General features: G+C 31.6%; 2 protein-coding genes across 2 annotated transcripts; both read right to left on the reverse strand.

The window, feature by feature from the left end:
• Nucleotides 1-8,017: 8,017 nt before the first annotated feature.
• Nucleotides 8,018-14,489, reverse strand: LOC133703791 (phospho-N-acetylmuramoyl-pentapeptide-transferase homolog). Its single transcript, XM_062128471.1, has 8 exons — nt 14,106-14,489; nt 13,891-13,959; nt 13,562-13,782; nt 12,418-12,868; nt 12,272-12,336; nt 11,324-11,517; nt 9,968-10,176; nt 8,018-8,568 (listed from the first exon to the last, which is right to left on the reverse strand). Exons 1-8 carry the CDS (start codon nt 14,211-14,213, stop codon nt 8,386-8,388), a joined length of 1,500 nt encoding a protein of 499 aa, XP_061984455.1. The 5' UTR covers nt 14,214-14,489; the 3' UTR covers nt 8,018-8,385.
• An 836-nt stretch (nt 14,490-15,325) lies between these two features.
• Nucleotides 15,326-21,070, reverse strand: LOC133703745 (la-related protein 6A). The gene is made up of 11 exons (XM_062128378.1): nt 20,756-21,070; nt 20,435-20,516; nt 19,463-19,557; nt 19,283-19,354; nt 19,113-19,192; nt 18,936-19,020; nt 17,969-18,016; nt 17,812-17,877; nt 17,610-17,747; nt 17,041-17,134; nt 15,326-15,799 (listed from the first exon to the last, which is right to left on the reverse strand). The coding sequence occupies exons 1-11, from the start codon at nt 20,948-20,950 to the stop codon at nt 15,663-15,665; spliced, it is 1,092 nt and encodes a 363-aa protein (XP_061984362.1). The 5' UTR covers nt 20,951-21,070; the 3' UTR covers nt 15,326-15,662.
• Nucleotides 21,071-27,720: the final 6,650 nt, after the last annotated feature.

Genomic DNA, 27,720 nt, shown 5'->3' on the forward strand with positions numbered 1-27,720 from the left:
TAAAAGGGGTACCTATGAATCGTCTTATTTCTTTTGTTGTCATGCTGCTCTCTATTTTTTTTATTTTATTAGAAAAGGTACAAAAATATTCCATTAAAAGTAGAGATGCCCAAAAAATAAACAACTAATTAAATAAAATAACAAGAAAAACTAAATTAATTAATTAAAAAATCACAAAAAATTCCAATTTGGTTTGGTTTTGATTTTTAAAATCTGAAATCGATTGAATCGAACCAGTTCAACCAAGCCAACACTTAAAAAAAAACAAGTATAAATAGGATTTTTTTTTCTAATCCTAACCCTAAATTAGTATTCCCTAAAAACAAAATCAATCGTCGCCCCTCTCTTTACTCTATGCGTCTCTCTTCTCTATAATTTTTCTATATAATCTATGGTCCATAATTGTTAAGCTCTGCAATATGCTCCATGCTCCTCAATCCTTCAATTAAAGGCATGCCCCTCTTTACTTTTGCTTTTAATTTTTTTATCTTTTTTCTTTCTATTTCTCACATAATCTTGTAATTGTTATATAATTTTTCATGCACATGTAACCGTAAAAAATTGTTGAATCAGTAAAAGGCTTTTTTGTGCTCTCATTGATATTGATCTTGTAAGGACAACAATTGAAAATTAGGTTTGGTTATTTATTAAAGAGACCGAGTATAAAAACATCAAACACTTAATTGATGATGAGAATTTATGTAAACTATTTGTAATTGGTTTCCTCTCGTTCAAATAATAATGTTTTGATGGTTTTATATGTCAATAATAAATATCTTTTGATGTTCCCTTTGTTTTTTGTTTTTTTTCCAATAAAATGACTTCTTTTCTTTCCCACAAAGTTTAATTTTTGGGCAAGGATCTAATAAAAACAAATTTGGGGTTGAATTCTGGATATCATACATGCCTAACTGATTTAAGAAAGAGCCATGCTTGTTGACAAAGCCAAGATTTCTCATAAAATAGGTACAAAGCTATGAAAATAGAAATAAGATGAAAATATAATCCCTGAAGAAAATAACTAGTGAAAAAACCCAAAAAAAAAATAGAAACAAGATGAAAATAGAATCTCTGAAAAATATGGCTAGTGAAAAAACCCTAGAAAAAAGCTCAATTGAAATAATTTTGGTTTAAACTGGTTTGAAAGGGAAAACCCCGAACCAAACATGGTTGGTTCGAACTTATTTTCAGTTCGGTTCGGTTCAAAAACTTGAAAAAATTAATTTCATTTTGGTTATTTATTTTGACTCAAAACCAAATCAAACTGAAAATGTTCATCCCTACTTAAAAGTTAGAAAGAAAGAAAAAGCTTTGTGAATACGATGTCACGCTACACTGTGGATACATGTTTTTCTTTGCATATAAAATAATGTCTCAAGTACAAGAACCGTGTTTTATAAATTTGTTTTCTTTTAATTATATATTAAAAAAATGAAAAATGATGGTGAAAAGACAAAATTTCTATTGACAAAAACCACAATAATTTAGAAAAAAAACTTTTGAAGGTATATAATTGGATAAAAAAGAGATAAAAAAAAACTCGGCTCAAGTCAATCCAAAGTAGCGTGATAAATATTTAACTTGGATAATAAGGATAAACCAACTCGGGTTAACCCACAAAATTCATGGCTCAAATTATAAAATTAGGATAACCTAACAGAAAAGAGATTGAAGAAAACCAAAAAACTAATTTTTTTATTAAAAAAACAATGTCGAACAATAAAATCCAAAGAGAAAAGAAGTCATAAAAAAAAATGTTGACCTGCATTAACTTTCCAAACTCATGGCTCAGGTTATTAGACCGAAAGTACCATATATAAAAAAAAACATAAAAAAACAATCCCTAGCAAATCAAATGTTAAAAGATGAAATCAGGAAAAAATCAAGTACACAAAAGGATTTAAAATAAAAAATAACAATTAAAAGAATAAGAGTAAAAATAAAAATAAAAAATAAATTAGAGGGCAATAAAAAAAATTTATTAGAAGGTTAAATTGAAAAGAAAAAAATAACAAAAAAATCAAAAGAAAGAGGACCAAATTAAAAACAATACACCATAAACTTGGATTGAAAGATAAAATTAAAAACCATCAAAACTTTTACAAAAGAACCAAAGAAAAAAAATACAAATTGAAATAATAAGGACCAAATTGAATAAAACTATGTATCAAAAATTATAATTGGATTAAATTGAAAATAAATAAAACTTTAACAAAAGGATCAAGGAAAAAAATTAAAAAATAAAAGAATAAGGTTGAAGTTGAAATATCAAGAACAAAAAGGACTAGCTTATATTTTTTAAGGTAGGAGAGAGAGAAAGAAAGAGAAAGAAAGGTCAACCGGCAACAAACAACCACATTGTCACATCAAAAAGAAAAGGACGCATCGACACATCTAACGGCACAACAAGAGAGCATTTTCTTCCATCGAGAGGTGTTGCTCATGCTACCTAAAATGTGTAAGTGCCTCCCACACATCGACATGTACGTTGCACACACCACCAACTTCTTGAAATTAATTAATATTCAATTGATGTCAAAAGACAATAATACCTTTTAACACCTTGATAATTACAAAAAAATGAAGGAAAAGACCAAAAGGCCTATGAACCTATGATTTTATTTTTTTAACCCAAAGGTATATTTGTCAATTTATTGTACATGGTTAAAAGAAAAGATATTTATACCCTTTTTCACTAGTTTTATAATCTTATGATTCTAGGGGCAATTAGATCATTTTATTATGCTTAAAAACATGAAAAATACAATTATACCCCTGAATAATCCTTTAATAATCAATGCACCGTATGAAAAGACCAAAACATCCTCAACACAAAAGCAATTGGGTTTTTTAGGAATGGTAAAAGTCATTTTACTATTTTAGTGAATTGTACACTGAGTATAGGTGCACAATACAGGTCCATAATCTTTTTGCTTAAGCTTTGGTTTTTATATTTAACAAGATATATAGGACTTGGTCATTTCATTGTAGGAGTAGAAATTGATTATTGTGGATTGCTATAGTGAAATGATTATTTTTCCCTTGAGTGAAAAAAAAAATATGAGCCTTAGTTATGGGGTGCTTTAGTTTTTTTCAATGGCTCAATGATCATTAAAAGATTGTTTGGGGGTATCTAAGTCTTTTTCAGTTTTCTTGCATAAAAATATGTTTTTACACCTAAAGTCCATAAAATTTAAAGTTATTGACCAAGGGTTGTTTTGACTTTTTATAAACTTTTAAATAGTAAAAATACTTCTTTGCTTCCGTGGTAAAAAAGGCTGGGTTGTTAGATAAGGGTTTACTGACTCGATTGACCTGTCTAAACCTGGTCTCAATTTGATTAAGTTAACACTAAGAAAATTTTTTTCTTAAAAAAGGAACAAAATAACATTGTTTTGATAAAAAAAAAATAATTTATCCAAATTGATTTGATAACCTATTAATTGACTTAACAACCTAATAATCAAGTCTTTTTTTGGGTCAGACCTCCTAACACCTATGGTTTTTTATGAGTTTGATCGATATTTAACCAAGCCAATAGAAAAATGATCCACACCTTAAGTGAGGACTAGTTTCATATTATAGGTTACGTGTCACTTGTTTTTCATGTTTATTTACTAATAAGAAAATAAGTCAAATAAAAGATTTTATAGCCAATTTAAAGTTTAAGGAATAAAAGGTATAAAATATTTTATAGTAGAGAAAGCACAAAAAAGTATAATTGCAATTATATATATATATAAAAAAACACCAAAACATAATGTTCTTTTACTATGTAAGCATTGTTTCCCTTCTCACAAAATCATTTTAGATGGCATTGCTAATTCTATATTGACTATTTTTTTATTTCGGTCCATGAATTTTATTTATTTGCTATTATATCCTTGTAATTAATTTTGGCATCGATTTATATGTTAAGATAATTAGTTAATCTCTTGATTCTAGCAATTTGATTCATTCTCACTTGATAGGGTAAATGGTAGTTAGTTCTTGATACTTGTAAGAAGTCCTATTTTGTGGATTTGGGGACTTTCTAATGCTTGGGTATTTGAGAAAAAAATATATTGATATTTTAGAGAGACTCTAAAATAAATGTCATGTAGAATAAAGATTCAGGAAGTACCTTCTAATGATCTAATAGGTCTTTATATCACATCCTTCTTATCTTTTTATTGAGGGGAGGACTAAAAGGTTCCTTTTTTTTATATATAGATTTCAATCCTCTTATGTCAAAGAGAGAAAATATCTCTAACTCATTAGATGAGAAAATATCTTTGAACTTATTAGAGCAAAAAAAATTTTTGACTTTATCAAAGAGAAAATATCACTAACTTTATTAGAGAGAAAATATCTTTATATGTGTGTGGACTTAGCGCTTAGCTGAGCCTATAGATACCAGGTCTGACAGTTCATCAAACTCGTATATGTTTGGGCACAACGCTTAGCTGAACCCAAAGATGATAGGTCTGATAGTTCCTCTAGACTTGTATATGATTGAGCTTAACATTTAGTTAAACCTAGGGATGATGGGTTTGGCAGTTCTCTAAACTCGTATATGCTTAGGCTCAATGCTTGGTTAAGCTCAAGAATATGAAATTATCACCCAGCCTTTAGTTTCTTTAAATGAGGATCCAAGAAAAAAAAGTAGAAAACATATTGATCTATAAGTTATACATAAATTCTCAAGGTGTATCTTGTATCCTCTATACATGCCTTGGATTCACAACTTTTCATCAAAGATTTCATATACATCTAGAGATGGTCTCAAACCATTCGATATATTCTAGCAAACCCTTTTTATATCCTTGGCATTCTCATTCTAGTTCAAAGATTTCCATAATCTAATAGATGAAGAAATACTTCTCAACAAATAGCCTGCATATACTTACCTATATATGCATAAAGATATGTGTCATTCACATACTAGGTGTATGTTTTCTTAGTTAGAGACTTTGAAAAATTCTTTCAGGTTCAAATCATCATCTAAGCCATAAACATCTAGGGTCTCTATAACCTTTATAAGATATTATGTGACATTCTTTTATTTTCTATTGAAAATATTATATTTAGATTTAACTTAGTTTTTTTGAGATAAATTTGCTATTAGATTTTGCTAGCTTTTACTTAAATAACATTTTAAAATCTCTTTAGTGAGATAGTGATATTGATCACCAAAAATACTTACAATAATTTATTTTGTGTTCATAGCATGGTGGGTGTTTAATGTTTGGATGTTTCCCTTATCATTTGTTTGAACAAGTGGTACAAATCATCCTCAACAAACATCATTATTTAAAGGATAATGGTTTTAGGTAGTTTTGTCATGGGAAGTAATTGAGTGATTCTATTGAGAACTTGGATAAATATAGGATTTTTATTATTGGGGACTTAAAGGCTTATTGTTGACCTTATTGTAGATTAACATGAGTTTCTTGAAAGATTTGTCGGATATTAATCATGACCGAAAGACTTGAATATAAGGTTGTTATGGAATAAACATAAGCAAGGGGTCAAGACAAGCCATCTCTTAAGATGTTGGCAAGCTACCACTTTCATTTTAGAAAATTTATTCATTATTATTACCCCTAACATTGACAAGGTTAGTGTTGTCTACATTCTTATTAGGATCAAGTAAAGTCACATCATCATTTTGTATGGATATGTTGATTGTAGAATTATCATTTTTCTTGGTGGCGTGGAAAGAAACATTGTTTTTTCACAATCACTAATTCCCCAGTGGAGTCCCCAAAATGTGTGAGAGGATTGGTGAGATAATAAGAACTAGTGTTTTAACTTATAGAGCAATAATACATCAACTAAGAAATTTGCAAGTAGAAAGGCATAGAAGAAAGAGCAGTCAATGTTAAGAAAGTGTAAGTAAGTGGAAGATCGAGTGAATAGAAAAGTTTCAAATAGATTAAACCTTAAAAGTTGTGTGTTGTGAGATCTTAGAGAGAGTTTTAATTAGAAAAAAAAATTAAAAGATCAAAAGATCCAAAATAAAAAGATCTCCTCACAATGTTTTGAGGTTGGTATTTATAATGAAAAAAGGATGTTCTTGACCACTAGAATCATATCACATCATCTATTTATGAATGGTCAAATTTGAACAGATAAAAGAAAATGAATCATTTTGGGCTAAACTCCTTTAACTTTCTAGAAAAGGCTAATGCCCTGTTTGTTTCATGGAAAGTGATTTTCTGAAAACCATTTTTAAATTTCATGTGTTTGTTTGTCATTATAAAAGTTGGTCGATGAAAAACACTTTATAATCAAAGAAAAATTTGGTTTGGTTTCCAGAAAAGTGTTTTTCTTTTATTTTGGGTGAAAAACACTTTCCAGAAGTTGTGAAAATTTATAAATGTCATGTTATTTGCTGATTATATCAAATTTGATACTCAAACTTTTGATTGCTATATATTTTATTTTGAATTTTTTTTTTCAATTTCATTCTTTAAAATTTGATTTAATTTGATTTTATATCAACTTTGATCCTTATTTTTATGATTGTTAATTGCTTTTCTATTATCATTTTCTTAATTGAAATTTTTTATCTATCAAATTTGATTCTCATTCTTTTGATTTTTATTTATTTTATTTGAAATAATTTATGAAATTATAATTTTTTTTAATTTCATTATCTTTCAACTTTTTTATATGTTAGATTTGATCTCTATTATTTTGAATGTTATTTATTTTATTTGAGATAACTTATGAGATTAGATTTTTTTTTCAATTTTATTCTCATTCAAATTTTTAATTGATAATATTTGTTCCTCGTTATTTTAATAAACTTGAAAAAATATTAACAATTTATTTTCCAGCTTATTTTCCTTAACATAGCCAAACACTGGAAAATGTTTTCCAATTTATTTTCCATGATACCACCAAACATCGAAAAATAATTTACTTTTCATAAATTAATTTTTTAAAAAAACTACATTTCAAAAAAAAATTATTTTTCAACAAACAAATAAAAAATAAATAAAATAATAAGTCAACCTGTTTTAGCCACCTATGCTTAGAGCCCACCAAGTCAATCAGGATAATACATCTAAAAAAACAAGACATGGACAGTAGTCCTACCACAATACATGTGCCCATCCTTGTGCGAGTTGAACCTTATGCTTGGCAAAGCCATCTCCTATTTATTCATCTGGTGTGCAACTTAGATAAATGCCGAACCAGAAAAAAAAAAAAAAAACTATTGAATTAGTTCATAATAAATTAATTAAATTCTTTAAATTTTGGGGACAAATCAAATATATAAAAACCAAAATAAAATTTCTAAAAAACAGCATTTAAATTTTTTTCAAAGCAAATCAAATCTACAAAATGTTCCTACAAAATACTGACACGTTGAACGATGAAGTGATAACATGTGGATCCTACAAATGCAGATAATTGGTTAAATGCGCTGTTTATTTTTGCAGCCCAAGAATAATTTTTTAAAAAATTGAATTTATAATTAAAATTAAAATTTTTATAATTTTAGATCGTTATAAAGTTTTAATATTAGAAATAAAATAACAGAAAAAATTATTTTAATATATTAAAAAAAACTTCAAAAAATAATGTAAAATCAACCCATTTATATTCCATACACCCATCTCAAGACTCAATATCACTGTTGCAATATTATCAGCTCCCATCTCTCTCGTGTAATTTTATTTTGGTCTTAGAGCTCGTAATCTACTTGCAATTACAGGCTCCAAGGCGCCAAGCACGAATCCAAATCATTTGTCTTGAGAAAATTCTGCCCGGCTAGATTCCCCAGCTAGATCACAGAATCGACACAAGTTGAGATTTTTCTCTTCATCTTAAAGTTATTTATAATTGCGAATAACGGCACCGAACTATTAATTGAATGGTCATATGTTTTTAGAAAAGCTGCTGCAGATTGACTCGCAAATTTGGGATTACCAGTGGACCGCCATTTTCACATCCTCCACTCGCCACCCTCCACCAGGATGTTTGTGTACAGCTTATCTAAACATAATGCAGGAGAAAAGATGGATTCTTTCCCAACATCAAAAGAAGCTTAATTATTTCTGTTAACAAACAAACAAATCAAACCGCCCGCTGCCGCTGCAGCTGCAGCTGAAGTGACAGGCGTTAGAAGGAAGAAAAAAAATATTACACGTATTGGCCCCAAAGATATGGTCTGGACTAACACCCTACAGCTAAAGAGAAATGTCCAATCCTGACTCAATGTGCCTCGAGATCTACTACATCTCTACCTGATTCTCTAAATCATATTTACAAAAAGCTTCGGTTTAAAGGGAAGAACTCCAAAAGAAGAATAAAAAAAGCATTTGGAAAATTAAAACCTAGCGCACTAACTGCAAAAGTGATAAGAAGAAATGAGCAAAACTGCTTCAGAAACTATGCAGATATTAGACCTACATACCCAGCAAACAGAGCCAGCACTCCAGATATAACATAAGCCCCAGCAACAATGACTGGTTCCTTTAGCCCACATAACTCGAGGTGGTGATGAATAGGAGCCATCCTGAACAAACGGCACCCATCTCCTCTCATGCGTTTGGTTGTCTTGAAGTACAGTACCTAATGCAGGTAATGGTTAGACTGGGATAATCACTTTCAAATTAACAAAATCATCACCGTTCATTTCATAGGTCTGGCAGCTGCACACGAATCAAAAACAGAATTTCTTCGTTGTAGCAGCATCATGTGAAAACAAAAATAGGAGGAAAATTTACAATGAAGTATACTGCAACCTATCCATTTAAGCTCTTTTACTCCTCTTGCATTGTATCTAATAGATGACAGCAAAGAATACAAGGTACAGGTGCATCAGCAAAATACTGGAAGTTGCTAAAGAAGAACTAAATCAAAGTTGGCAATGCAAAGGAAAAAATACTTCCCAGAGAATTATAATCCATGGAAACATCATCAAAAGAACTTGAAGGCAATATCATCACAAATATATGTGGGTTGGAAAAAAATAAAAAACAACTAATTAAGACAGAATTAAAAGTTTAACATAGCATGATTTTTGGTTTATCAACACAGCAGAGCACAAGAGCTCTATGACTTGGTTTATAATTTGACAAGAAAGTACTGAACTAGAAGTATGCCTCTGAAAATGTTCCACTAGAAATCCACCAAGCTAGTATATGATACCAATCACCATTTGGGAGGATTGGTAGTGACCACCTGCTTTAAGCAAGTGGCTAGGGTTCAAGACCTCAGACCTTACCCTACTCCTTCCCTTGCAAGACCAAAAAATAAAGTGGAAATATAGGATCTACAAAACTATTGACTCTAAGAATGAGGTCTTCTGTCGATCCATCTCAAACTTGCAGCAACATCGTGTTTCTATCTACTTTTTATAGTTCCTGAAGCCTGATTGATATTCCACTACCAACTTTACAGAATCATTTACGTGTTTTATAAGATCAGATATAAGCAGGCACAAGTTATAAGGTAAAAAATACACTGTAGAAGAGGATACAAGAAATTGACATCAATGACAATAATTACAGAATGCACTAGGTCAACGCAGAATGAAAGCACATGACTACATAGGCATATAATAAATAATAGCACTGATCATGTGTAGAGAAAAATAATTGACATCAATGATAAGAATTTACAGAATGCACTATGCCATGGATCGCAGAATGAAAGCACATGACCACGTAGGCATATAATAAATAATAGCACTGATCATGTGTAGAGGAAAATTCTTCCCGAGAAAGAAGTAATTGTGTTTTGTTTGAAACAAAGAAAGCACATAGCACTAATCATTTGTTGAGAAACATTCTTACCAAGAACAAAGAAAGTGTATTTTGTTTGAAACGAGGAAAAGAAAACATTGTCAAACTCGGAACACCAGATTTGCCTACATTTCTTGATTAGAACTTCCTTGTGTTGTCATGGTAAAGGGACACTTTTCTATCATCGATAGATTATATATATCAGTGTCAACATGTATGTATACCTGCATAATCACTGATGATGCATCCAAGAAAAAGATCCCAGAAGAGATAAATAATGGAAGGAACATTCCACTACAAGCAGCCATTGCAGCTAATGCTCCACCCAATGCCAAGGATCCAGTATCCCCCATAAATACAGAAGCCTTGTACCGGTTGTGCAACAGAAAACCAAAACAGGCCCCTGCCATCGATGCCCCAAATATAGCAAGTTCTGATTTGGAATGTAAAACAAGAATTAATACAAATAAGCTGACAGAAAAGGGTAAGATCTCAAAACAATGAATTAATAGTTACAACATAACATTTTGAAGATCATACTCCTTCCCAACATTCAATTGCACACCTCGGTAGCACATCATTGCTCATGATGGATATCATAAGCCATCCACTTTGTCAAATTCCTCGGGGGGCTCGAATGGAAAAGGTTTAAAAATATGGTACAAAAGTTAACAAGCATATTGACTTGTTCATTTAGCTCTAAAGGTATTGGCATGCAATTACATTTTGCAGTAGTTATTAAAATATAAAGAAGAAATCTGCTTCTATATATAACTATGAGTTGACGAGCTAATTTTCTCACTATGGTATCAAATGAATTCACACACATATGTCAAGTGATTGCTTCATAAGACACTAACTTGACGCTGTTCGTCTTTTCATGGTAAGATACAAGGGTTGAACAAAATTAGGCGATTACAAAGATTCCCTCCAGCTTACATGTGATATTTATCATGCCCCCCTAATAATGTAAACTGCCTCTGCAAAATGCAGGCGGGGCCATAATTGACTTCGAATTACAAAGAATAATGTTAATTTTTCTGAATCTACCGATGGGATTAGTGTGAGACCCACTCATCCAATGCTCCAACTTTTCTGGGGAACTGACTCTACAACTAGACTTAGGTAAAATTAGCATTTTTAATTACTAATGGTGGGCTAACCCATAAACTCATCTCTCATCAACAGTCTCACTGATTCTTCAACATACAAAATAGCCATAAACTGGTTTCCCCTGCAACAAAAATCAGAAATTCTTCAAGAGGAAATGCAAAATCAAAGGCTGACTAGATTAGGATTCTATCCAGCATGCTTTGGGCTTTCTGCAGCGATTTTATATCCAATTGCTTGGGCTTACAGCATATAAAAGGAAAAGAAGAAGAAAAAGAAGAAACTGAATTCCAGAACAGGTGTAATGTTTATAGTTCCCATTGCTTAGCAAATTTCCCTTTCCTGTTTTAACTTCTTAACAGGAATAACGTTTATCAAAATGTCACTTTCCAGATCTTTAGAGGAAACTTCCCAAACCTTCTGGATTTTCAATTATACCGAGGCTTAAGTTCATTAACATCCATACTAACCAGGACATATTGGCAACACTGCGATCGACATTCCTACAAAAGACAATGCAGCCGTTCCAGCAGCTAGGCCGTCTAGACCATCCATTAAGTTAATGCCATTTCCCATGGAAACAAAACAACATGATGTCAATAAAGAATAATATTTTCCTAGGCATATGAGGCCCAGCGGTGCAGGTAGGGCAACCAGCATTTTCCTGTAGTACAAGACATCAATGGATGAGAAAAGAAAAATGTTGAGAATATATCAAACAAGCTAACTTGACACTAATAATTAATATGTTGAAATTCTACCATTATCACATATTATATCATTAAGTGATTAACATGAGATGTCATATCAATTCAACCAAGTTTTTCCATAGTAGTTAATACCATCGAAAAACTTCAAAGATACAGAACTAAAAGATTCCAATATATGCTTTTAGAAAATTCATGATAAACTTCAAAAATAAATTTAATATGTTTTTACAAATCTTTTAAAAGAACTTCAATAGAAACCAAACTAGAATTTCAATTTTGTGGCAGAGTAGATGTAGCAACTTGGAACAAACAAAATTTACGTTGCTAGACAATTATAAATTTCCTGCACTGAATGCCCAATGGCCTTTCATTCTTGAATAGCAAACAAAATGGAAGTAATTAAGTCGTTCCTTACTGTACTAATATAGAATATTATAGTGGCATTAGAAACTCTATAATTTGCTAAAAATGAAACCATAAGAACTACCTAATCTTTATTCATTTATTTTATTTGAGTCAGGAACAATATTTCTACTTCAAAACAGGTAGCATTACAATTGGTATCTGATCACAGAATCTCTAATTACAGCATAAAACCTTAATTAATCACAAAAAAGTGGCATCCTCCCTTAAACTTTTCATCACAAGATTAGATATGTGAGTTACCGTCATAAAAATGTTGATCAAATTAGTAATAAGAATTTATACATGCTGTAGGGTGATGATATACTCGTAGTATGCAACCAAAATGAAAAGCAGGTCCCAACAGCTACCTGAAAAATACATGAGCAGTTATCTCTTGCAAGAATGTTATCAAATTTAACATTGGAAGCAATTAACTAAAAAACTTTTACCTCCAAAAATATTTTCACCCACACAGACAAACCACTATTTCGATTTTTTATGACGGTTAAAATGTCATCTAGTAAGCCAATTGTTGCAAATGCCAGAGTTGCCACTGCTGTTCCAGAAACTTCAACAGAAGAGAAACCAGCAACAAATTTTGCAACGCCTACACCAATTGGTACAAAAAATAGTCCACCCATTGTGGGGCTTGCCCTTTTCTTGGAGTGCCGAAGTGGCCCTTCTTTCCAGATATTCTGATGAATTCTTAACTCACTAAGTAGTGGAACACAAAGATAACCCAAAAAAGAGACTAGAACTGCTGATATAAAAAATGGACGACACAAGTAAAATGGTTCTAGGGGTAATCTGACAATCTTCCATGCACACCAATCAACAAATAAGAGAAGAACCGTCAAAAAGGCTAGCAGACACAAATTAATTAATGTCCCGAGTTTGTTCCTGCAATTGCAGTATGAAAAGAACTAGTCAAACCAAAGTAATGCATATAGAATTCATGAAAAAGAATCGACTGAAGTATCATCCCCTACAAACATGGAAACTCTCAACTTTCCAATTAAGTGCACATGTAATCTCAAGAATAGAGCCAAACTTGGCCAGCGAAAAACCAAATGGAAAAAAAGTTAAACATCACTAATGGAATCTAGACATGCCCTTTTACAGCTGCAACTAGATGAATTTCCTAGGATGGACCTTTATAAGGTATAGCATTTAAAACATGAGATTCAACTAAGGAATTTTTGCACTGAGTTTTGATGCCCAGATATGGTACAGTGCAAAACAACATCAAATAGGATGAGAGGTCCTAGGACTACAAAGCCTTGATTGCAGTGAAATTTCTTTAAACATCCAAAAGCAATCAAGCTATTTCAATCCATGTGCGAGACTGATTTTGCATTAAAGTGTCAGTGACAACCTGCAACAACCAAACATTTTAGGCACAATAATGACCTTAACCCCATTTTAGCACAGCTGACAAAGGTTAACAAGAAGTTATATACCCTTGCTAACCCAGGGCTACAATTACATCGATCTTGTTTTCCTTTTAATTTTTTATTTCACTGCCCTATTCACTCTCTAAAATCCATATAAACCATAAGAGTTTCATTTTGCGTAACAATGCAGCACACTTGCCTACGTTTTCGGGGGGCCCTCCCAATCATTGCAAGCCTGTGAGCTGTAAGTGTAAGAGCATCATTAGTTGATACTTTAGCAGTAGGCAACTCCATATCCGTCACCGGATTTATAATATACTCTCCATCACTGTCTTCCCCGTCACTGGATAATAGCATGTAGCCAGAAGCCCCATCATTGTTAGCCCAGTCATCAAGCGGGGAGGATACACCAGACAAGTCCTATAAAACCAAAATCGAAAGCACTGAGAATCACAAGAACTGATTGCTTGCAGGTAATATATCATGTGCAGAACTAGTGAGAAATGGACATTTGGATAGATTACATACCTCATCAAAGGCCCTGACTTGAACAATCTTATGGCGCAATCGTCGTCCTCCAGCACTTGATCCATTTAACTGCACAAACTAGTCAGTCAATAATCAATTATCTAGTTTCCAAATTCATTGCCGGCATGGATGTTTAAATAATTGTTATGCATTAATAATTTATTTTTTAGAAAAATCGAGAATAAAAAATGAATAAATAAAAGGAAGAAACTGACCTTGAAGTTGTGGAATGAATTAGAATAAAGGGGAGAGGAAGAAAAAGGTTTTGGTGGTCGAGAAAGCCGTATACGAGAGAGGTGATGGTGGTGGTTTATAGAAAGCATGACTAGTCCAGAGGAAAAGGAAGAGCAGGAATAATTACAGTAAATGAAAGCAGATGGTTAGATCCAAAGGAGAAGGTGGAGGAGTTTGGTGAGAGAAGAGAGGCCATCAAAAGAAGAAGAAGAAGAAGATGCAAGGGCGAGGGCGTGTTTGTGTTCGTGTTTCTTTCTGAAGATGGAAGGTGACAGACGTGATATAAATTCTGCTTCGAAATTCCCGCAACATTTGACAAGGTCTGTTCTTGCCCTGTTTGAGACCACCCTCCTCCTCATCCTGCTATTGTTATTACTAGTTTAATGCCAAATGAAAATATTTTTTAATATAAACAAAAATATTAGAATTTTTTATTATTATTAAATTTGATATAAAGACTTAATTTTAAAAATAGAAAGCTTAAAATTAAATTATATATAAATTGTTTTCATCATAATTGATTTAATTTTAAAAATAATAAGTTTAAAATTAAATTTATATGAATTTGTCTTGACGTGATTATTTTATTTAATATCTTCAAAGATAATTTAAAAAACTCATGATTTGGTTTAAAAATAAATTAAAATAATATTTTTTAATATTAAAATAATAATATATTAGATCACAGTTTAATTCACTATGCCTGTCATGATTTTCATAAAATTTAAAGATTTTTTTAAAATTATTTTGTATTTAATTATATATTAATAAAAATAAACATATAGGTTATAAAGGGAAAAAAAAAAGAAAGAAGAAGAAGCTAACAAGTGGGTTTAAATATTTTACCAGGGTTCAGATGTTTAATCAAGGGTGTGTTTGCCACCACATTATCTCATTAATTTATATTCAAGTTGTAACTAGTTTTGATATGGGTTGACGTTGTTATGTTTTTGTTTTTATTTTAATTTTCTTCCACGGGGAAGATAGCATACACGGAGCTCACCCATTGGGTTCGGTGCAGAACCATGTTTTGGTTTTAAAATTTTATACCGTGTGGTTTTCTGTTAACCTCATTTGCCAGTTCCTAATCTTTAATTACCTGGCCTCATTTGCCAGCACATTCCGGGACACGGCAAGAGCTTGGAGCCAAAATCACAAGTCAAATCTTGTTCCTGACGAATCAACAGGCCCAGAAAATACATTTTAACACAGAACAAGAGGGTATCATACCACATTAAACTAGGCCGTGTTTCCGAACAATTGCTTTCCAGAACAATACATTTAGAGAACACATGTATCAACGAGTCAAATGCATGCAGTACTACAACTCCTAAAGGGTTGCGTTTCTACCAATACGCAAGCACAGAACATGAGCCCGTACTTGATAGTTCGTAATCAAAATTGCACCCATAAGATCAACCAACAATCCAGCTGAGAGATTAGGATAGTTATCCTTCCATGCAATTCAAACACCACTTCCATCTCCCATGCTACTGCAAACCACAAGTTATAAGGCACATTTTATACAAGTGTAACTGTCATACGGTTTCCTGGCTTTGATTGGGTATGGGAGGTCGGCCTCGTCCCACCGCGAATCCCCTGGTTCCATCAGGCATTTTTGGCCCAGGAGGTGCTTTCGAGAATTCAACAGCATTATAGGATGTAGTTCCATGGCCTGGTAAAAATAAAACAAATGATACCAATTCATTGTTATGTATAAATGCAAGATATCCTTAAACTTGTTATAATGTCATGAACATAATAGGTTTTCTAATAAAATTGAGCAGTAATCTATATATAACATTTTCACATGAACTAAGAAGAGAAAGTTAAATAAACAAACTCTTTCTTCTCCTTTTTATTTCTTTTAAGTTTAAAAACTCATGTTGCCTTCTCAATTGAACTGTTTAATCTATTTTCGAATACTTTATACACTATTACAGACATAGTAAAAAACCCCTAACTAATTTTTTCTCCAGCTCTTTGCCTCACAAACTTCTGGATTTAAACACAGAAATTTATAAGCATTTACTTCTTTTTATCTTCTTTTAAGCTTCCAAGTGTTAATTAATTTTCAATTTCAAAAGAAGTACCATACCCCTTTAGTTTTTGGGTCTTTCATGAAAAGTGTTTCTAATCTTTTAAACCGGAAAACACTTTCCTCCATCTAAAGCTTATGCTTTCTTTAACCAAAAAGTGAATGTCGTTGATCAATTTTCACAATGTAACTAATTATGAGAAAATATGGAAAGTGCTTTTCAAGAAAACATTTCATCAAACAAACAAGGCCTCAAACAATTACCGATGAATTTCATGGTTTGAAAATAATTTCTTACATTTTTGTGTCAATAAGATTCTTGAATGGTGATTAAATAATGCATACTTATCTCTATTCAAGTATAGTTTAATCTCTCTCTTATTACATTGAATAAACAAGGCCCAAAACGTTAGACATGTAATTTTTTTTATTATTGGTTGAATAAATGTGTTCCACAAACTAAAATTTTGTAAATGTGGGAAGAAAAAATAAAAGAAAAAATTAAATTAATTTAGGAAAGATTTTCCTTTTGTTGTTGTTAAAATAGGTGTGTATAGGTTTGCAAGAAATATGAAAAAGAAGATGTTAAGAAATAAAAAGACTGCCGATAGCTCAGGAAAGAGAATGACATATAATAATTATATTTTAACATAACCTAATATTTTAAACACTATTAATTAATTTATCAATTACTAAACTAATATTTTTCACTTTTAAGCTTTTCTAAATCATATGAATATATTTCTAACATGAAATTCTTGTATTTGGTTATTTAACTATTTTTTTTTTAAAAAAAAAACTTAAACATAGCATGTGCCAAAGTAATTAGTAATAAAAAAGGAGGAAAAAAGAAAATACAAAGTGGCCAGTCTAAATACCCATCCCATTTGTAACACGAAATTTGTTCTTTCTTGATCGCCCTCGATTTCCACCTTGCTGACCATTTTTCTCCTTGGATATATGCTCCCCATCCTGAAATGATATTTGATGAAACAGGCACGAAGACAACATTTTCTTAGACATCCAATTCTCTCAATTTCATTTCTTATGAAAACAATTATCATCACAATTCATGTTCATTCTATCAATATTTGAAGTTATTTTTCATGTTCATTCTTCTCATAGATATCCTTAAAGGAGATTTTAAACTTCCTTCGTATAGGAATGCTTTCATATAATCAATCGGTGAAGGAAGAAACGGTAACCCAATCTAAATTCTCTGTGGAATTTCAACATCCACTAGAAATGCTCTTTCTAAGGGAAAAATGAAATCTCTATTGCATTTACTATAATAGAGGTGTACTATCCTTGAGAAGCAGAGTTGTAATCTCCGGTTGATAGTTTGGTTCAAACAACAATATAACTTGACTAGCACATCAAGTTATCAAGGACTTCTATAGAAAAAAAGATTATTAATGAATAAAAAAAGAAGGCAATCATCTCTAACCTCTTCAACAGGTGTATCATCATGATGCTCACTTGAATCATGCTTCTCCACATCTCCTGCTAGATTAGTCCCACGACCTTTGCGATTCTTCTCAGAATCAGGTTCCCTCCAGACTTGTCTTCTCTGCCCATGCTTTGCCTAGAGCAAGAAAGCTTAACAATACTACCGGTTGTTGTTAATAATAAGGAGCAATATCACTTACCATTTGATTAAGATGCTTGACCCGCATGCCATTTCTCCAATCCTGTTCGTTATTTAAAGTTGCCACCTGATCCAATTACCAGAAAGTACTGAGCATTAGAATTATACAATCAAGCACCTCAAGCAAAAAGCAATAGATTTTACACAACAGCACTCACAGCTTTCTCAGCAGCCTCTACAGTATCATACTCCACAAAGGCATGCACCTACACACAGAAACCAGAAAAGGGATTGATAGCAAAAAAAATTAGTTTAATATTAGCAAACAAAATGTCCATAAAACAACAACAACCACAACCATGCCTTAGTCTCAAACTAGATAACTAAACAAGATGTCCATAAATAGATTTGAAAAAAAGAAAAAAAATCTTTATGAGCAGCAACATGATGTTACAAAAACAAAATGCAGGGATTGTAGCTAACATAAGGATCATTGTGGCTAAAGCTCACTTGAAGTTGTCTTTTGAAACTCAAAAAGGATAATCTAAAGGAAATCACTTTATCCTCAGAAAGTCAATAGCTACAACAAAAAAGTATCAGCAGCGACCAAATTTGACAAGAACCAAACAAAAAGGTTATCTAGTTGTAAACTTGATGTGCTAGTCGGAAACTACCATTTGCATATCCAAAAATCATTGCTGTAAGGTCCTCACAACTAGAGCTAAGATTTTCTATTATGTTTTTGGAACCCAACAGTCTCATGTAAGGCACCAACTACACGTTCCCATGGGCAAAAACAAAGCACTACAAGTCTGCCCATTGAAGCTCATTCCAAACAATGGTCACTCACCTAAACCTGATACAAATCTTATTCTTGCAGAACATAAATGCTCACTTTAGAATATTACCTAGTGTACCTCTCAATAAGATAAGTAAAATGCTCATACACTATTCTAGAATTCATCTCCTAAACTTCATATTGATAAGCTGCATTCTTTGTCAAATCACAATAGAAATCAAAAGGCAGAAAAAGGTAAAAGGAGGAAATGAAGATTAAAGCAGATGACGAATAAGAGTAAATATGAAGCAGCTAAAGAACTAGCCAATGATAATATACCATTCTTGTAATAAAGAACGAGTTCAATGCAATAATCCTTCAGATGAATACAGTTCCATAATCCATACCTTGCTACTGATCAAAATATCTGTTTTACTTCCTTTCTTAGACTTTTCCACAGCTAGTGGATCACGGATGGAAATATTCTTTATCCTGAAAGTTGCAAACAACAACTTTTAGAATGAACAGACCCACCTAAAAGGCAATAAGAAACCAAAATAAAAGACTAGAATTAAAAAGATTACTTTCCAGCAGCACCAAATATTCTCTGGAGGTTGTTCAATGAGTGATCCTCTGGAAGATTCTCAACCAGAACAGTGCAAAGCTAGGGTCCACAAATTAGATGCTCAAAGTTTTATTATAATGCCAGTCCAAGTGATTGGGGGTGGGGGGGAGATCAAGTTCATTAAAATACCTTAGGATCCTTAACCTCAGCAAAATGAAAAGGATCAAGGCGCTTCACCTTCTTTCCATCTGAATTTACAACCTGTAGATTAAGGCAAATAAATTTGTGACAAGCAAACTTTTTTCTGTCCACAAAATCCAAATTCCATAAGCATGACATAAAAGAAAGGGAGAAGATGAAGCTTCTTACAAGAATGGAAGACTCCCTAAGTGCAGCCGCAATAAATGTGGAGTCTTGAGTAAGCTTCTTCATTTTCCTAAAAGAAGCAATAACTGTGATAGGAACTGCAAGAAAACACTTACCATGAATGTGTATAACTATTACATGAAAAACATCACGGTAACATGTATGAACAATTAGCAATATTTAGAAGCCTAAATCATAACAAGATTGTCTACAAAAGCCAAGGGAAACCATTCTCCAACTCAGATCATTTCATACTTTGATGAAGTAGTGCAAGCAGACTCCCAATTCCACAAGTATGAAGATGGTTAATTCAAATGTACAAACAAAATCATCAAAATTGTTGTGTAGTTACAACATATAAAGGAGAGAAAGGATAGAATTTGCAAATGGAGAAACAACTATATCATAGGAGTAAAAATATAAATAAAACAGGGAGATGATCTTGTATCCAAGCAGCAAGAGGGTAAATTCGTAACTCCAAAAAGAAGAAAAAATTATGGCACTGCATGGCAAAAGAGTTTCAGAAGGCAGTTAGAAGATAGAAAGCAGACATTGATGTCCAACTTCATTATCACTAAATTTACATGCATAGTCATATCACTAACCTAGCATGATTTTATTTATTTATTTCTTGGCATAATCAAGATAAAAGGTCAGCAACACAATTCTAAAAAAACAACCCCTTCGTCACTCTTTATGTCTTCCACATAAACAGGGAGCACTATAACAATGGAACCAGACCAGAGAAGTGAGCCGATGGCAATTCAAGTAAATAATATTCGAACTGAAATAAGCACTTTAGATTATTTATTAATTAATAATTAAAGATATATTAGCAATCACTACTCAATTCACTCATTAGCTATATTTTCTACTTCGCCAGCTACAGAAGGTTCTCCGTTTCTCTCTAACCCGTTAACAAATTTATCAATTGACAAGCTACAGACATTAAAAAGGGAAAAACAAACTATTTACCAAAGCCTTCTTTGTTCTTCTTTATCAAACTTATCATATACTTGTCGGTAGGCAAATTCTCATCACTAAAATAATATTCCACCTGCAAAACAATAATTTAGGAGTTGTAATTCAGTAACTTCATTCGCAAGTTGAGTATTATGCAATAATTAAGACTTCTTAACCACAATTGTAATTGAAATAAATTCAAAAGAAAAAATATACTAAATTAAATTATTGCCAAACAGAAAACAATATATATATATATATATATATATATATATATATATATATATATATATATATATATATATATATAAGAAATAGAAAGAGAGTGCTTGCCTGCTTAATGATTTTATGCTTGAGATCCACAGTTTGAACGGTAGGACCAGATGACTGCTCGTGTTCGCGATCATGATCCGGATCATGATCTTCATCAGACGGCAGTGCGTGGACGTCGACCTCAGGAGATCCAACGGGGGTGAGTTCAAGAGGAGATTCCACGGTGGGAACAGGGGGGCCCACTTCACCATCCATGGAGGAGGAGGAAGAAAAAGGAGGGCGTATGGTTGAAACAAATGCCGTAAAGAGACTAAACCATCCCGCTCTTTCTTCTCCTCCTCTCTAGTGGCTTCTTCTCCTAAAAGCGTTTATAGGATTTATAGGAGCATTTATAGGGTTACGCAACAGCAGGGACATTTTTGTCGAGTAAGGTATTGTTTGCTATTGTTGTAGATTTTATTTTCAAAAAAACAAATTATATTAAAATAATATTAAAATTTTACTTTTTAAAATTTAATCTAAAATGTTTTTAAAATGTTTTTTTCTTAAAATTATATAAAAATAATATTAAAATTTTATTTTTAAAATTTATTTTTAATATCAGCATATCAAAATAATCTAAAAAGTTTGTAAAATATTTTTTTCTTGAAATTGTATAAAAATAATATTAAAATTTTATATTTTAAAATTCATTTTTGATATAGCACCTCAAAATAATCTAAAAAAATTAAAAAAAAATCCATTTGTTTTTGTAAAATGCTGTTTGGGTTGCATTCCCAAACAACACCTAAATTTGCTTTGTTGAATTGTTTTTTCTTTAATTTTTGCCATGTGGCTTTGATTGGGGTCTATTATCCTTTCTTGTGGTTTTTGAAAAGATTCGTGCGCGAAGTTACATGTTGGAACAATTTTTTTTGGTAAAAAAATTAAAGCTCGGCTAACATAATTTTAATAAAAAATACATATTTATGAACTCAAAATATGATGCACATTGAATGCAATTTTTTTTAAATATTGACATGAAAATATATTGGAAGATAATTTTTTCAAATATTAAGAGGTATTAGATCAATTTAGGTTAACCTATCAAATATGTGACCATAGTAATGAGATCATGTGAACCTTATAGAAAGCAAATATGATGTGAACCTCTTGATCACGCGGTCAAGCAACCCTAATAAAATAGATAACAACCTGGAAAACCAGAAATCATATTCTAAATAACCTTTAGCGCTCATTGCGTGTTGTTTTCCCTTCATTCTTGACAATTACTTGCATGCATGGTATACAAAATAACGAAAACAAAACCGTCAGAGAGAGAGAGATGTGTAGCTTTAATTAATTAACTATTCTAAGCTTTCGGTTTCATTTTTCAAACTTACATTAAATTGGTCATTGCAACGTCCAAACAAAATTTGTCAAACTAATTTTTCAGCAAACATCTTCAGCCGGCTTTTCTTGTTTCATTTTTCTCAAGCAAACCCTACGTCTTTGACAAACTTGAAAAACCATTATGGGAGCACTTTCAGATCATGGCTAAATTGCTTTAGTCTAAAACCAGATGTCAACCGGAGCCTGAATCTCTAAACCCGGTTTTTTGGATTGGAGCAATTGTAGAAAAAGCAAGCCTTCACCCTTATCCACTGCCATCTTCATTTTTTTATTGGCAAATACCCAACTTGCACTAACATATCATACAACCTATCTATGATTACCCTTAAAACCTTCCTTTTTTTTCTTCCAAACTCCATAACATTTACTCTCCCACTACTAGAAGCATGATTAGGTAGCGGTTGAAATTGATGTTGGGGGTATCTTCAAAGGTTATCTATCATGCTTTAAATAATTGCAAGAACTTCACCTTGAATGCTGAGCAAGTATCAATACTTTAGCTAGGGTTTCCAGCATGATACTTATAGGTTAGGCATAGTTCATATTAATTTGAGAAGCGAGGTTTTAGTGGTGGAAATGGAAGAGAAGCCATATGACCTATGTTTAATAGTTTTATATATATTTCTCCTAAGCGCATAGGTATATTTAAGAGTTGTTCTTAGTTTCTTTGGTAGACTTTCTTTGAATTGTTTCTAGCAAGTTAGTGGGCTGATTTACTGAAAAAGGGTTATCAAAGTTAATATTGGATATTTGGGAAGACGGGGTTTGATAGCTTTGGGTTTGATAATTTTATTTGCCTTTATACTCTTTTTCCACATTGTTCACTTCAACATCCCTTTTCCTCCCAGTATACCCTTTCTTCTTAGCAGGTTTTGAAATTGTACCAGCTCTTATTTATTGTTATATTCTCTCAGCAATAACAACAACATCATAAAAATGTTGGGCAAAGCTAACAACTAGATGCTTATAATATGATGACTTAAAAGTATTAGCAAATAGAGTCACCATCTCCTTTTCCAACCAAAAGGGTTATACATGCATTCCTTTATTTTTCCACCTATGAGCATACTCCCTTACGGTTTCCATGTTGTTATTCTCTATCACCATCAAGCTCGTCCACTCTGGAGCGATGTCAATATTGAGCTTGTATTATTTCAAGAAAGCATCACATATGAATTCTGTCATTTTGTTGCAGTATGACCTCAAGTGTGTTTTAGGACATTCCAGTCTCGTATACTTGACAAGTTCTGGCACCCTAAACTTCTTGGGCACTACTACATCTAGCACCAAACATATCTCATCTGTCTAACTAGGTCATAAACATCAAATCCCTCAACAGCCCATAATTAATTTCTAATATTTTCTTGTATTGATTTATGGTCAACTCTCAACATCCTCAAGTTAACTTCCAAAATAGTTTTTATCATCCATAATTATCCCTTCAAGGTATGCTAACATTTTGTTTAATATTTTTCCTTATCAAGTCTTCTCTATAAAAATCTACCACAAAATCACAAAGAGTGGTAGATTACGAGGTTAAAAAAAGGATTGAGAGTGATTAAACAAGGAAAATTGAAAGAAAAATCAAGTTTTTTCTTATTGAGGGCTATGGTTTCAAAAGAAAAAAAAAAGGAGAAAGAGAAGTGATTTTGTGGATGCCATCCAAGCTTTGATCTTCCATTTTCATCTTATTTGGAAGGTAATTCCCTGTCAAACTACATTTTTGTTGTGTTTTTGTGATTGTGGAAAGTTTGAGACTTTTAGTATAATTAGAAATTTATTTTATGTTGTTGTGATGGGATGATTGTTGATTTGATGAGAAATTGGTGGCTAATTGGATGAATAAGTAATGGGTAAGGTTTCAATCTAAGAAAAAAATTGAAGAAAAATTATCCTTTTTTTTATAGGGTTTTGGCCAAAACAATAAATTGAAGGGGGAGAATTGTTAACATGAGATTTTGTTGGTGTGTGTTTGATTGACTATTTGATGAATGTGTGAAGAATTAATTGAGAAAAATTGGAAAGAAAACATACCCCCACTTAAATGGAAGCATTCAACCAAATGAACAAAACTGGATGAATTGGTGTGTTTGAATGCATTGATAATTGAAAAGGGGTAGAATTGCAATGAATTATTTATAGGATGATTAATTGATAACTTGGTTTTAAAAATTTTAAGAAGAAAACATATACTTCTTTTTTTGGTGTTTTCAACCAAAAGGTAAATGAATTGTATTGGATAAGTAAATTGTTTATGTATTGATTTCTTTTCCATAAATGAAGTTAATGTGATGATATGATGCATGTAAGTTGTATAGTGTAATGAAAAATTTAAAGAAAATGTGTTTTCTTTAAATGGTGTAAAAAAACAAATGATTTAAGATAGAAAGAAAGATAAATATTATAAAAGGAACTTGAGTTTTCTTGATTTCCAAACTCAAAGAGAATTCGAGACGTCTACCATTGAGTTGTTAAAATTTACAGGAGAGACTACTGAGGGGGTACCAAGACAGGATCCCACAGATAGAGCTTAAACGCCAGGCAGGTGCTCGAGACCTTATTAATTCTATTCTATTTAAATATGTTAAAACATCATATTTAAATTATTTATTATTCAATTGTATTATTATCTAATATGATATTGTTACCCTGTTCTAGGCTGGATGACTAGTTCTTTGGTTTAAGGAATATTTACCCTGTTTTAGGCTAGATGACCAGTTCTTTGGTTTAAGGACTAGTGCCATATTTTAGGATGTGAAACTAGATACCTTGAATAGGATTAATGCTCAATTTTCTCGATGGTGAGGATTTTACCTTGAATGAGGTCTAATTACCCAGGTCAGGGTAAAGGAATAAATCTTTTGGATGTTCAAAGGATTGCTGTAATAAATGTGAAGAAAAGATGAATAGGAATTAAGTTAATTGTTAACTAAATTCCTGATTGATATGTATACCTTAGTTTACTTGATACAATCTATTATATTGGATTTGAAAACTTTATGTTATATTAATTAATTACTTTATCGTACAAAATAATTTCAGGATCCTTGCAGCTTCGCTGGGATTAGTAGACGACGAACCTTTGCATTTTTTATTTATAAGAATATTAATGATGTTACATTCTGCAAGTAATTTTTAGGAATAATAACATGGATGTAAATATTTTATTGTAACTATAATGCTAGGATTTTATGATGTTTGGGACTTAAATATTAATTAAATCCATGAATATCTGATGTAGATTTTAATTTGATAATGTTTGTGTTAAATTCCTAACATAGTAGTTAAATGATACTTAGTTTAATTTATAGGTGGTCATGTTCCGATTATTGTATAGATGATTCAATTGGAAAATTTCAAGTAGGAATTTTATATTGGCGTAGCTTGATTTAAATGGCTTTTCAAAAAACAAAATTATAAAGAAATAAAAAATTATTAAACTTTTATATGAGGATTAAATAATGTAACATGGGGATGTTACATTATGCTTCTTATATTTTAAAGATTTGAATATTTTATATTGATAAGTATATGCATGTAGTGAACTATAATGAAATGTGATAGATGTGATGTGTTGAGTTGTGATGTGACGAGTCCAAAATAATTGGACAATGAATGGAATGTAAATTGATTGAATATTGAAGTGTAATAGGTTTTTAGTTGATAACTTGGAACCTTCTGATATAAAGGAGATTATATCAAAATTTCAGTAAATTTTCAAATCTAAAATAAGTAAAGATTGCATATAATTATTAAGGATGTTACATTTCTTCTATCATTTTTCTCTTTAATATATCTTGGTCTATTCTAACCTTTAGAGGAAATGGTTATATAGAGACAATGACTTCTAGCTTCTTAGTAATTATATCTTTAACATAGATCATCATGTGATCAATATTGGTAACCGGTTTAAGAGTTAGTGATATCCTGTCGAAAAATAATCCTTTAAGTGCACCTCTTTCAAGCAACATGATTGGTGTTGAAGGTGGTTTTTTTTAACTGTTTTTTTGTTACTGCAATATCTATGACCTATTTTTTTAGACAATGTGTATGGCTAAACATCCTTTCCCCTTACCAACATGCTTAGGCATTGCATCCTCCTACCTTTATTTCCATCTTCTTTCCAAATCTAGGAGATGTTGGTGGTGACTGACAAGATCATTATCAACATGTCTTTTAAACCTAAAATCTTTTGCCTGTCCTTAAAGCATTACTTGTACAACATTAGACCCCAAGTCATTACCTTTAGGAAAATTCATATAGGATGTAAGACAACTATATACCTTACCATGAATTATATCTTTGGCTTGTCAAACTATGTTTTTTTCCCATTGTATGTACCTTTTCCCATTACTAGTAATTGTGACCAACAATTGACTCTATCATGGTCAATAAGCCTTTATCTTTTGGAGTTCTCCCTTTCTAAGGACCCCAACAGTCTAGAGAATAACCATTATTGTAATGACTTTAGAGAATGGATTATCATTCATTTTTATTGAAATGAACCAAGTCAGGTCTAAATTTGGCCTTAAAATGTTTACTAACCAATCTTTCGAGATATGACATATTTCTCAAACTATACATCATAATAAGTTGACAAATTACAGGGAGATACTAGACACATGTAACTATATTTTGGTAATTGTTTAGGTCAAATGGACTTCAAAAACATATTATTTTAGAGGGTTAAAATTACTAGACAAATCTTGTCAAATCTGCCAGACTAGATCTTTGTGCACTGTTTGGACATATCTGGAGTTACATGTGGAATTTCACTGAGATTCAAGTTGGGCTGAAAACTATACATCACAAGCTTTCCAATAATAAATGGAAGGCCTAGTAATTCATCCATATAAAAAAGAATGATTTGTTTTAAATCAGGACTGAAGATCTATTAAGAATATGCGAAAATTAAATATTTAGCTACATAAAAGATTTTTGGCATGAAGACTTTGTTTTTTTTGTTTAAATAGAGGCATTATTTTCATTTCCCTAATAATTAATTAACCATAAGAGCAAAGAAAAAAAACCTTGGTTGATGTATGAAAGGTGTAAAATTTATTAGAGTTAAAAATAGAGGCGACAAAATATAATATTATTCTATTTTATTTATTTATTTATTTTTGAATAATTATTTTTAATTTGAATTTATTTTTTTGGTTCATTAGACATTGTTTAAGAGTTTATTACATTATTGAACGTATGGATTACTAGTTTAGGCTTATTAGCTTACAAGCTAAAAGAGGTTCATTAAGGTTAGTTAAAGGAGACTATATTATGTTTTTTTAGCTGCAAATTTTAGCAGCAAGTTGGAGAATAATTTCCTTTTGATTGTTTGTAACAAAACAACATTTCTTTGTAGGGATAAAATCGTACACTGGCTTATCGAAGATTAACTGGTTTCGTGGTGTCATTTGCATACTTAGAGTTCTTAGATACAAGGTTGTCTTTGGGTCCAAGTTTTTTTCAAATATTTTTGTTTCTTAGGTGCATGATTTCTCTAGGTCAAGGTTTTATCAAACTTGATTTTAAGCTTTCCAAGTTATTATCTTCTTCGTTGGAGGTTACTTGGCCATGTGATCAAGAGGTCTGCATCATTTATCTTCTGATCTGAAAAATGGATATGCCTAGAT

This window comes from Populus nigra, chromosome 9, assembly GCF_951802175.1.
Source record: "Populus nigra chromosome 9, ddPopNigr1.1, whole genome shotgun sequence".
Classification (NCBI taxonomy): Eukaryota; Viridiplantae; Streptophyta; class Magnoliopsida; order Malpighiales; family Salicaceae; genus Populus; species Populus nigra.